This window comes from Oncorhynchus clarkii, chromosome 28 (genome assembly GCF_045791955.1).
Source record: "Oncorhynchus clarkii lewisi isolate Uvic-CL-2024 chromosome 28, UVic_Ocla_1.0, whole genome shotgun sequence".
In the NCBI taxonomy this organism is placed as follows: Eukaryota; Metazoa; Chordata; class Actinopteri; order Salmoniformes; family Salmonidae; genus Oncorhynchus; species Oncorhynchus clarkii.
In genome coordinates this window covers 25,058,182-25,071,668 of record NC_092174.1, presented here as the reverse complement: position 1 = coordinate 25,071,668, position 13,487 = coordinate 25,058,182, and the positions used below count along the sequence as shown (strand labels likewise).

The following is a 13,487-nucleotide window of genomic DNA, read 5'->3' as shown; positions in this document are numbered from 1 at the left end:
GGGAAACTTTAATATGGCAGTGAATGCACTAAAAGAAAAAGCCTGCAGAGCATTATATGCAATAAAAATGAACATTTTCAATATCAACATCCCAATTAGAATTTGGACCAAAATATTTGACAGTGTAATCCTACCAATAGCTATTTACAGAAGTGAGGTTTGGGGGCCACTCAATAAACTGGACTTTAATATGTGGGACAAACATCCAATTGAAGCTCTACATGCAGAATTCTGTCGGAAAAGTCCAGAGAAATACACCAACTAATGCACGTAGGGCAGAATGTGGCCGCTTTCCAGTGGTAATAAAAATACAGAAAATATCATAAACATGTTGCCTACATCTAAATTCATGTCCAAATTCAAGTCTGCAATTTAAAGCACTTCAAACCCAAGAGCTGAGCCCAGAAACGAGCCCTCTCAGTCAGCTGGTGTTGGACCTAACCAACCAAGCTGACACCAGCACTGCTTCAAAAGAAAGAATTCCAATAAACACAATCATGAACCAATCAAAGGACTCTTATTTACAACATTGGAAAAACGAAACAAAATCCAGAAGCCGACTAAATTGCCATCTGGCCCTAAACAGAGAATATGAATTGGCTGATTATCTCTACTCTGTCAGAGATACAAAGCAGAGACAGATCCTTACCAAGTACAGGCTGAGTGACCACCAATTGGCAATAGAAACCGGTAGACATAAAAAGACATGGCTACCCAAAGATGAGTGTGTAAGTGGTCACCACACAACAGGGGAGGTAGAAACGGAGATGCACTTTATCCTTTAACCTTTTGCAACGAGCAAACCCGTATCCGGGAGCGTAATCATAGCCTCAAATGCATTAGCATAACGCAACGGACATAAATACCCCTATAAACTTTTCCTATTCATGAAAATCGCAAATGAAGTGAAATAAATATATTCAAACACAAGCATAGCCTTTTATTAACAACACTGTCATCTCAGATTTTCAAAATATGCGTTACAGCCAACGCTAGACAAGCATGTGTAAGTTTATCATGGCATAATGCTATGCTAGGCTCTGCTGGCAGCAGGCAACATTTTCACAAAAATAAGAAAAGCAACCAAATTAAATCATTTACCTTTGAAGAACTTCAGATGCTTTCACTCAGGAGACTCCCAGTTAGATAGCAAATGTTCCTTTTTTCAAAAAATATTATTTTTGTAGGCGAAATAGCTCCCGTTTGTTCATCATGCTTGGCTGAGAAATCGACCCTAAAATGCTACAAATATAACGCCAAACTTTTTTCAAAATGTGCTCCATAATATCGACAGAAACACGGCAAACGTTGTTTAGGATCCATCCTCAAGGTGTTTTTAATAAATATATTCGATAATATATCCGTCGAGGCAGTTGCTTTCTCATAAGAAGCGATTGGAAAAATGGTTACCTCAGTATTTTACGCAAGGTTTTCTGCGGGAGACACCATGTGACCACATGCCATATATGGTCCCTTACAGCCATTCTTCAAGGGAAATGCCTAAAAAGACGTCACAATGCTGTAGACACCTTGGGGAAAACGTAAGCTCATTCGTAGCTCATTCACAGCCATATAAGGAGTCATTGGCATGAGGCGGTTTCAAAAAATGCGTCACTTCCTGGTTGGATTTTTATCTGGGTTTCGCCTGTAACATCAGTTCTGTGGCACTCACAGACAATATCTTTGCAGTTTTGGAAACGTCAGTGTCTTCTTTCCAAAGCTGTCAATTATATGCATAGTCGAGCATCTGTTCGTGACAAAATATCTTGTTTAAAACGGAACGTTTTTCATCCAAAAATTAAAATAGCGTCCCCCTAAATCCAACTTTAAGGTGAGAAATACTCCTCGCCAAGATATGAATTATTCACAGAAATTACTACATTTATTCAAAATGTTAACTTATTAAACCCAGAGGAAAAACTAAAAATACTCATGGGCGAAGGAGCAATGGCTCCTCTTGTAGCCAAATATGTATTTGGCTGTAAGTCTAGGACAAAAAGGCTTCTCAACAGTTTTTACCCCCGAACCATAATACTCCTAAACAGGTAACCAAATGGTTACCCGGACCATTTGCATTGTGTGCCCCCCCTAACCCCTCTTTTACGCTGCTGCTACTCTCTGTTTATCTTATAAGCATAGTCACTTTAACTATACATTCATGTACATACTACCTCAATTGGCCTGACCAACCAGTGCTCCCGCACATTGGCTAACAGGGCTATCTGCGTTGTGTCCCACCACCCACCAACCCCTCTTTTTAAGCTTCTGCTACTCTCGGTTCATCATATATGCACAGTCACTTTAACGATACCTACATGTACAGTGCATTGCGAAATTATTCGGCCCCCTTGAACTTTGCGACCTTTTGCCACATTTCAGGCTTCAAACATAAAGATATAAAACTGTATTTTTTTGTGAAGAATCAACAACAAGTGGGACACAATCATGAAGTGGAACGACATTTATTGGATATTTCAAACTTTTTTAACAAATCAAAAACTGAAAAATTGGGCGTGCAAAATTATTCAGCCCCCTTAAGTTAATACTTTGTAGCGCCACCTTTTGCTGCGATTACAGCTGTAAGTCGCTTGGGGTATGTCTCTATCAGTTTTGCACATCGAGAGACTGAAATATTTTCCCATTCCTCCTTGCAAAACAGCTCGAACTCAGTGAGGTTGGATGGAGAGCATTTGTGAACAGCACTTTTCAGTTCTTTCCACAGAATCTTGATTGGATTCAGGTCTGGACTTTGACTTGGCCATTCTAACACCTGGATATGTTTATTTTTGAACCATTCCATTGTAGATTTTGCTTTATGTTTTGGATCATTGTCTTGTTGGAAGACAAATCTCCGTCCCAGTCTCAGGTCTTTTGCAGACTCCATCAGGTTTTCTTCCAGAATGGTCCTGTATTTGGCTCCATCCATCTTCCCATCAATTTGAATCATCTTCCCTGTCCCTGCTGAAGAAAAGCAGGCCCAAACCATGATGCTGCCACCACCATGTTTGACAGATGGGATGGTGTGTTCAGGGTGTTGAGCTGTGTTGCTTTTACACCAAACATAACGTCTTGCATTGTTGCCAAAAAGTTCAATTTTGGTTTCATCTGACCAGAGCACCTTCTTCCACATGTTTGGTGTGTCTCCCAGGTGGCTTGTGGCAAACTTTAAACAACACTTTTTATGGATATCTTTAAGAAATGGCTTTCTTCTTGCCACTCTTCCATAAAGGCCAGATTTGTGCAATATACAACTGATTGTTGTCCTATGGACAGTCTCCCACCTCAGCTGTAGATCTCTGCAGTTCATCCAGAGTGATCATGGGCCTCTTGGCTGCATCTCTGATCAGTCTTCCTTGTTCTTCATGATGCTCTCTGCGCTTTTAACGGACCTCTGAGACTATCACAGTGCAGGTGCATTTATACGGAGACTTGATTACACACAGGTGGATTGTATTTAGCATCATTAGTCATTTAGGTCAACATTGGATCATTCAGAGATCCTCACTGAACTTTTGGAGAGAGTTTGCTGCACTGAAAGTAAAGTGGCTGAATAATTTTGCACGCCCAATTTTTCAGTTTTTGAATTGTTAAAAAAGTTCATTCATGACTGTGTCCCACTTGTTGTTGATTCTTCACAAAAAAATACAGTTTTATATCTTTATGTTTGAAGCCTGAAATGTGGCAAAAGGTCGCAAAGTTCAAGGGGGCCGAATACTTTCGCAATGCACTGTACATACTACCTCAATAAGCCTGACTAACAGGTGTCTGTATATAGTCTTGCTACTCTTTTTTCAAATGTCTTTTTACTGTTGTTTTATTTCTTTACTTACCTACACACACACCTTTTTTTTCGCACTATTGGTTAGAGCCTGTAAGTAAGCATTTCACTGTATTTGTCAACGCACATGACAAATAAACTCTGATTTGATTTGCCTGCCATAGCCTGAGGGATACTGGATAATAACATCTGCATAGTTAATAGTAACTTACTTATTATTAGTATTATTGTTATTACTATTGTTGTTATTACCATTATTGTTATTTATATTATTATTGTTGTTTATCATTCCAAATAGTAGTGGTATGGGTAGTAGGGTGATGATAGCAGTTTAATGATGGTGGTGGTAGTAGTAGTAGTAATCATGATGGTAGCTGTAGTACTGATGTAATGGTGAAGATGACAGTTATTTAGTTATAAGTTAGTTATAGTTTCATTTTCCATGTTTAGCTTTTCATATTTATTACATTTCTACTATATTGTTGTTATTTTTGTATTTTGTATTATTTACTACAATTTTATATTATTATTTGCTATCGTTTATAATTTTGTTACAATGTATATTGTATACATTGTTGCTTTGGCAATATTGAGACAGACAGAGAGTGAGACAGACCGAGAGAGCGTGAGACAGAGAGAGCATGAGACAGACAGAGAGAGCGTGAGACAGACAGAGAGAGAGTAAGACAGACAGAGAGAGAGTAAGACAGACAGAGAGAGCGTGAGACAGAGAGAGAGAGAGCGTAAGACAGACAGAGAGAGCGTAAGACAGAGAGAGAGAGTGCGTGAGATAGAGAGAGACAGAGAGAGCGTAAGACAGACAGAGAGAGAGAGAGACAGACAGAGAGAGAGAGCGTAAGACAGAGAGAGAGCGTAAGACAGAGAGAGAGCGTAAGACAGAGAGAGAGAGCGTAAGACAGAGAGAGAGAGCGTAAGACAGAGAGAGAGAGCGTAAGACAGAGAGAGAGAGCGTAAGACAGAGAGAGAGCGTAAGACAGACAGAGAGAGCGTAAGACAGACAGAGAGAGCGTAAGACAGACAGAGAGAGCGTGAGACAGACAGAGAGAGCGTGAGACAGAGAGAGCGTGAGACAGAGAGAGCGTGAGACAGACAGAGAGACAGACAGACAGAGAGACAGACAGACAAAGACAGTAAAAGACAGAGAGAGTAAAAGACAGAGAGAGTAAGAGACAGAGAGAGTAAGAGACAGAGAGAGTATAAGACAGAGAGAGAGTGACAAAGCCATCACCTTCTGAGATATTAACCTAGAAGAGTCCCCTAAGCAAGCTGGTCCTAGGGCTCTGTACACAAACAAACCCCACAGAGCCCCAGGACAGCAACAAAACTAAACCATGAGACCCAACTAAATCATGAGAAAACAAAAAGATAATTACTTGATACATTGGAAAGAATTAAACAAAAAACTGAGCAAATTTGAATGCTATTTGGCCCTAAACAGAGTGTACACAGTGGCAGAATGCCTGACCACTGTGACTGACCCAGAATTAAATAAATCTTTGACTATGTACAGACTCAGTGAGCATAGCCTTTTATTGAGAGGCCGCTGTAGGCAGACCTGGCTCTCAAGAGAAGACAGGCTATGTGCACACTGCCCACAAAATGTGGAAACTGAGCTGCACTTCCTAACCTCCTGCCAAATGTATGACCAAATTAGAGACCAATTTTTCCCTCAAATTACACAGACCCACAAAAAATGTGAAAACAAATCCAATTTTGATAAACTCCAATATCTATTAGGTGAAATACAACAATGTGACATCACAGCAGCAAGATGTGTGACCTGTTGACACAAGAAAGGGCAACCAGTGAAGAACAAACCAGTGCAGAACGAACAAACGTACGAACAGACAGACGAACAGACAGACGAACAGACAGATGAACAGACAGACAGACAGACAGACAGACAGACAGACAGACAGACAGACCGACCAGAGAGAGCGAGACCGAGGAGAGGGAGAGAGACCGAGGAGAGGGAGAACGGAGAGGAAGCAAGAGAGAAAGTAAAGACAGACCGAAAAACAGACCAAGACGAGAGATCGACAGAGACAGACAGACAAACCGAGACCGAGAGACGGACCGAGACGGACCGACCGAGACAGACAGACCGAGACAGACAGACAGACGGAGACAGACAGACCGACAGAGAGACAGACAGAGAGAGAAAGACCGAGAGAGACAGAGTGACAGAGAGAGACCGACAGAGGCCAAGAGACAAACAGAAACAGACAGAGAGACAGAGAGAGACAGAGACCGAGACCGAGAGACCGAGACACAGACAGAGAGACCGACCGAGACACAGACAGAGGCCGACAGAGACCAAGAGACAAACAGAAACAGAGACCAAGAGACAGACAGAAAGCGAGAGACCGACAGAGAGCGAGAGACCGACAGAGAGCGAGAGATCGACAGAGAGCGAGAGACCGACAGAAAGCGAGAGACCGAAAGAGAGCGAGAGACCGACAGAGAGCGAGAGACCGACAGAGAGCGAGAGACCGACAGAGAGCGAGAGACCGACAGAGAGCGAGAGACCGACAGAGAGCGAGAGACCGACAGAGAGCGAGACCAATAGAGAGCGAGAGACCGACAGAGAGCGAGAGACCGACAGAGAGCGAGAGACCGACAGAGAGCGAGAGACCGACAGAGAGCGAGAGACCGACAGAGAGCGAGAGACCGACAGAGAGCGAGAGATCGACAGAGAGCGAGAGACCGACAGAGAGCGAGAGACAGACAGAGAGCGAGAGACAGACAGAGAGCGAGAGAGCGACAGAGAGCGAGAGACAGACAGAGACCGAGAGACAAAGTGAGAGAGAGAGACAGAGTGACAGAGAGAGACCGACAGAGGCCAAGAGACAAACAGAAACAGACAGAGACAGAGAGAGACAGAGACCGAGACCGAGAGACCGAGACACAGACAGAGAGACCGACCGAGACACAGACAGAGGCCGACAGAGACCAAGAGACAAACAGAAACAGAGACCAAGAAACAGACAGAGAGCGAGAGACCGACAGAGAGCGAGAGACCGACAGAGAGCGAGAGACCGACAGAGAGCGAGAGACCGACAGAGAGCGAGAGATCGACAGAGAGCGAGAGACCAAAAGAGAGCGAGAGACCGACAGAGAGCGAGAGACCGACAGAGAGCGAGAGACCGACAGAGAGCGAGAGACCGACAGAGAGCGAGAGACCGACAGAAAGCGAGAGACCGACAGAGAGCGAGAGACCGACAGAGAGCGAGAGACCGACAGAGAGCGAGAGACCAATAGAGAGCGAGAGACCGACAGAGAGCGAGAGACCGACAGAGAGCGAGAGACCGACAGAGAGCGAGAGACCGACAGAGAGCGAGAGATCGACAAAGAGCGAGAGACCGACAGAGAGCGAGAGACAGACAGAGAGCGAGAGACAGACAGAGAGCGAGAGACCGACAGAGAGCGAGAGACCGACAGAAAGCGAGAGACCGACAGAGAGCGAGAGACTGACAGAGAGCGAGAGACCGACAGAGAGCGAGAGACCGACAGAGAGCGAGAGACCGACAGAGAGCGAGAGACCGACAGAGAGCGAGAGACCGACAGAGAGCGAGAGACCGACAGAGAGCGAGAGACCGACAGAGAGCGAGAGATCGACAAAGAGCGAGAGACCGACAGAGAGCGAGAGACAGACAGAGAGCGAGAGACAGACAGAGAGCGAGAGATCGACAGAGAGCGAGAGACAGACAGAGACCGAGAGACAAACAGAAACAGAGACCAAGAGACAAAGTGAGAGAGAGACAGAGTGACAGAGAGAGACCGACAGAGGCCAAGAGACAAACAGAAACAGACAGAGAGACAGAGAGAGACAGAGACCGAGAGACCGAGACACAGACAGAGAGACCGACCGAGACACAGACAGAGGCCGACAGAGACCAAGAGACAAACAGAAACAGAGACCAAGAGACAGACAGAGAGCGAGAGACCGACAGAGAGCGAGAGATCGACAGAGAGCGAGAGACCGACAGAAAGCGAGAGACCGAAAGAGAGCGAGAGACCAAAAGAGAGCGAGAGACCGACAGAGAGCGAGAGACCGACAGAGAGCGAGAGACCGACAGAAAGCGAGAGACCGACAGAGAGCGAGAGACCGACAGAGAGCGAGAGACCGACAGAGAGCGAGAGATCGACAGAGAGCGAGAGACCGACAGAGAGCGAGAGACAGACAGAGAGCGAGAGACAGACAGAGAGCGAGAGATCGACAGAGAGCGAGAGACAGACAGAGACCGAGAGACAAACAGAAACAGAGACCAAGAGACAGACAGAGACCAAGAGACAAAGTGAGAGAGAGACAGAGTGACAGAGAGAGACCGACAGAGGCCAAGAGACAAACAGAAACAGACAGAGAGACAGAGAGAGACAGAGACCGAGAGACCGAGACACAGACAGAGACCGACCGAGACACAGACAGAGGCCGACAGAGACCAAGAGACAAACAGAAACAGAGACCAAGAGACAGACAGAGAGCGAGAGACCGACAGAGAGCGAGAGACCGACAGAGAGCGAGAGACCGACAGAGAGCGAGAGATCGACAGAGAGCGAGAGATCGACAGAGAGCGAGAGACCAAAAGAGAGCGAGAGACCGACAGAGAGCGAGAGACCGACAGAGAGCGAGAGACCGACAGAGAGCGAGAGACCGACAGAGCGAGAGACCGACAGAGAGCGAGAGACCGACAGAGAGCGAGAGACCGACAGAGAGCGAGAGACCGACAGAGAGCGAGAGACCGACAGAGAGCGAGAGATCGACTGAGAGCGAGAGACCGACAGAGAGCGAGAGATCGACAGAGAGCGAGAGATCGACAGAGAGCGAGAGACCGACAGAGAGCGAGAGACAGACAGAGAGCGAGAGACAGACAGAGAGCGAGAGACAGACAGAGGCCGAGAGACAAACAGAAACAGAGACCAAGAGACAGACAGAGACCAAGAGACAAACAGAAACAGACAGAGAACAACAGAGAGCGAGACTGACAGAGACCGACAGAAACTAACAGAAACAGACAGACAGAGGCCGAGTGACCGACAGAGAGACCGACAGAGACAGACCGAGAGAGACCGAGTGACAGACAGAGTGACAGAGTGACAGACAGACAGAGACCGAGACTCTGGGTGTTTCTCAATATGCATAGTACCGTGCTCCACACTCTCGTGCTCCGAGTGCATTCTCCGAACACGTTCTCTTGAGTACATTCTTGTGAGGACGAGAGTGTGGAGAACGTATAAACAATACATTTGAGAAGCACTCGCACTCCCCCTACTGTATTACCTCACGCTTCACCTTCCCATTCACGGAACCTTCTTCTAGCCAGGACAATGGCAACAATGGACAAATCAAGAAATACACAAAGTAAACATTTTACTTAATAATTATCAGCTAGATATGTGAATCGTAATAATCTAGCAAGTCAGCTAGTTAAACAGGCAAAAATGACCTAAAACTAATGTTATGCAAGGAAGATCTGTACATTTTTCATGGGTAGCTACAAATTATTCATGGCTAGCCAGTTAGCCCTATTGACTTACAGTACTCATTCTCTGAACCGTCTTCCAGCCAGGACAACAATGGCAATATAGATGAAACAAGATACACACGAAGCAACTGTTTCACTTCATAACTATCAGCTAGCTGTATGTGAATCCTAATAATGTAGCTAACCAGACTGGTTAACAGGCAAAAATGACCGAAAACTAATATTATGCAAGATAGATCAATTCTTCGTGGGTAGCTAGCTAACAATTCTTTGTGGGTAGCTAGCTAACAATTCTTCGCGGCTATCTGGCAAGCTAACAGTACTAGTTGTTAGCCCTATTGACTTATTATGGGCTTGCTATCTATGGTACGTAGGCAGGTAACATTAACACAGCATGTATTTACTAACGTATCAAGATAAAATATTGTAGGCAACATTTCATTCCAAAGTTATTGTATATCCTCTCGCTTCCGCTCAAATAATGTCTGCCATTGATTTCAATAAACGTTTTGTCATTTTTTATGTGGTTGCTTCATATTTCTTTGCATACTTACCGTTGAAGCATCAATGCTTCAAAATATAGATTTGAGAAGCGCCCGCCACGCTCCATTTCGCATACTTTGATTGGGACTCTCCCGTGCTCCAATTTGCATGCTCGGAGCACGGTAGTATGCATTTTCAGAAACACTACCTGTATATCTGTATACTCTCGTCAGTCAGGATGTGTACGCTCTGAGTTCAGCTGGAGTTCCATACCACTCACCAGTGCAGTCAAGACCAAAATAGACAGGACTAAAGGTGACCACCTAGGTCTCACATGGGGAGGGTGACTGACCTGTTGTGTCCTGAGGGGGGCTCCCTGAGGCGGCTGCCTCCGTCCCGTCCATGCTGCTGTCCTCCTCCTCCACAACCACTCTACCTCTGGTACGCCCCCTGAGAGAGAGAGAGAGAGAGAGAGAGAATGAATTAGTGAGGGCACTAGAACAGTCTGTAGCAACCGGCCTCACCCTACTAAATCAAATGTCTACTGTTTGCAGATGATCTGGTGCTTCTGTCCCCAACCAAGGAGGGCCTACAGCAGCACCTAGCTCTTCTGCACAGATTCTGATAGACTTGGGCCCTGACAGTGAATCTCAATAAGACAAAAATAACGGTGTTCCAAAAAAGGTCCAGTAACCAAGACAACAAATATAATATTTATCTAGACACTGTTGCCCTAGAACCTACAAAGAATGACCCCTACCTCAGCATAAACATCAACACCACAGCTAACTTCCACAAGGCTGCCATCAAAAGTAAAATAAAACTCAACATCCCAATTAGGATATGGCTAGAAATACTTCAATCAGTTATCGAACACATCGTCCTCTATGGTTGTGAGGTCTGGGGTCCACTCACCAACCAAGGATTCAGAAAATGGGACAAACACCCAATTGAGACTCTGCCAAATTATACTTAATAAATAATAATATACTTCCCCCGAAACACAACCCAACCAAGTCGCATGGCTTCTTGACACAATGCCCGCTTAACCCGGAAGCCAGCCACACCAATGTGTCAGAAGAAACACCGTACACCTGATCCGCCACAGGCGTCGCTAGAGCATGATGGGACAAGGACATCCCTGCCGGCCAAATCCTCCCCTAACCCGGGCGACGCTGGGCCAATTGTGCGCCTCCCAATGGGTCTTCTGCGCCAGAGCCTGGACTCAAACCAGGATCTCCAGCGGCACAGCTAGCACTGATGCAGTGCCTTAGACCACTGCACCACTCAGGAGGCCAGTTACACTCCTTAACATCCTGCCAAATGTATGACCACATTAAAGACACATATTTCCCACAGATCACACAGACCACAAAGAATTCAAAAACATATCAAACATTGTTAAACTCCCATATCGGTCAGGCGAAATAGCAGAAAGATGTGTGGCCCGTTGCCATGAGAAAAGGGCAACCAGAGGAGCACAAACAACACTGTAAATACAACCTATATTTATCTGTTTCTTTTTCCTTTCATACTTAAACTACTTGCACATTGTTTCAACACTGTACATAGACAATAATATAACATTTGAAATGTCTATATTCTTTTTAAAAACCTTTGTGAGTGTAATGTTTACTAATGTTTCCCTTGTTTATTGTCTATTCCATTTGCTTTGGCAATGTAAACATATATCTCCAATGCCAATAAAGCACTTTGAATAGAGAAAGAGAGAGCGAGAGAAAGAGAGAGCAAGAAAAAGAGGGGGAAAAGGGAGAAAAAGAGAGATGAAGAAAAATAGAAAAGTTATTGTGTTGGCTTCCCTTAGGAGGCTGGTGGGAGTTGATCATGAATTAGTTAAATATAGTCACAGCTGTCACTGATTCTTAATGGAGGCACTCAGGCCGCTGGGCAAGGCAAGGCAGAGTGGTATGTGTTGGTGCAAGCTGCTCGTACCATGGAGGGCATGGGGGTGTGGGGAGGGGGCAAGAGGAAATGGGGAGGGGGCAAGGAGGAGGAGCACGATTCTCCCTCCCGACTTTCAATTATCTTCAATATACACTGAACAAAAATGTTAAAGCAACACGTAAAGTGTTGGTCCCATGAGCTCAAATAAGAGCCTAGAAAATGTTCGTATGCACACAAAATCTTTAAAAAATCTTATTTCTCTAAAATGTTGTGCACATATTTGTTTACATCCCTGTTAGTGAGCTTTTCTCCTCTACCAAGATAATCCATCCACCTGACAGGAGTGGCATATCAAGAAGCTGATTAAACAGCCTGATCATTACACAGGTGTATCTTGTGCTGGGGACATTAAAAGGACACTCTAAAATTCGCAGTTTTGTCACACAACACAATACCACAGATGTCTCAAGTTTTGAGGGAGCGCGCAATTGGCATGCTAACTGCAGGAATGTCCACCAGAGAAGTTCATGTTAATTTCTGTAACATAAGCCGCCTCCAACGTCGTTTTAGAGAATTTGGCAGTACGTCCAACCAGCCTCACACCCGCAGACCACGTGTATGGCGTTGAGCGAGCAGTTTGCTGATGTCAACGAACGTTGTGAACAGAGGGCCCCTGGTGGAGGTGGGTTTATGTTATGGACAAGCAGAAGTTACAGACTTATGCTTAACACAAACATCCTATGATCAATCTGGATGATGAGAGGTGTAATATGGACAGAGGTTGTGCTACACACAGCGACAAGCTGTAAATGAGCAGAAATGCCATATGGCTGCAGCTGCAGTAGTACAAACAGAAGGAGGACAATGATCTTTGAACCAGTCAGTTGTATTATTATTGTCCATACCAGTATTTGGGGGTCTATGGAGGGGCCTACAGACATAGGCTAGAATGTCACCAAATCATTTGGATCATACACACCCATGTCGTCAGGCTAAAACCATTAGGCTGCCTAGCAGAGGGCAGAAATGTCAGAATTGTATGATCTTCCCGCTATAAATGGAATATGGCCTGACTCATATCTGACGTGACCTCCTGTTGAGCGGCTCTGAAATCCACACGGCTCTCTTTACTACATGTCTCACATCATCTAGCCTTTCCCACTCCTCACCTCTCACTTGTTTTCTAGGCTACGTCACTTTTGATGATAATGATGGCATCCTAGCGGTCAGTGACACTAGGGCAGAGTTGAAGACACACAGACAGTTGCTACAGCCACAACTCTGACACTTGCAACCAAGTGTCAGAGTTGTCACCTTTACCTCTTTTCATTTAAACCAACTGTCTGGAAAGCAAAGTTAACACATCAATGAAGCCCACCACACACACAGCAGAGGAGAGATCTGTCCGTGTCAGCGTCCTCCAGTAGGAGTTGTTTTAACCCAATCTGAGAGCCACCATGTCGAGTCGAGGTGCTAATTGTCATGGATTAAATTAAACAGCGCCACGCACAGTGGGCCTGCTAAATTCAAGAGCAAACACTCCAAATGAGAGCAGCCAGCGTTTCTCGGGGGTAGTGGGGAGGATGCAGTGGGAGGGGGGGTAATTTTCGATGCCACTGGAGAGAGAAATCACAATGGGCCAGATGCCAAGTCAACTCCTCCCTCCAGATGACTTCCCACTCCAGATAAGAAGCAACAAGATGGAAGCCTAAAAGACACAGTTCAAGCTTCTGCGTGGGCAGGAAAAAAATGAGGAAAAAAAACACTAACTGAAAATACCAAATCAATACATGATTAATGAAGACACTAGAGAG

The 13,487-nt window shown here is 45.3% G+C and overlaps 1 protein-coding gene across 3 annotated transcripts in view; it reads right to left on the bottom strand.

Moving 5' to 3' along the window:
• The window catches only part of LOC139387435 (histone-lysine N-methyltransferase 2C-like), a 151,819-nt gene that overhangs the window by 124,950 nt on the left and 13,382 nt on the right, over positions 1-13,487 (bottom strand). For all 3 annotated transcript variants that reach the window (XM_071133608.1, XM_071133609.1, XM_071133610.1), the window contains exon 3: positions 10,121-10,218. In XM_071133608.1, coding sequence (XP_070989709.1) covers positions 10,121-10,218 — 98 coding nt within the window. The remainder of the gene's footprint in view (positions 1-10,120; positions 10,219-13,487) is intronic.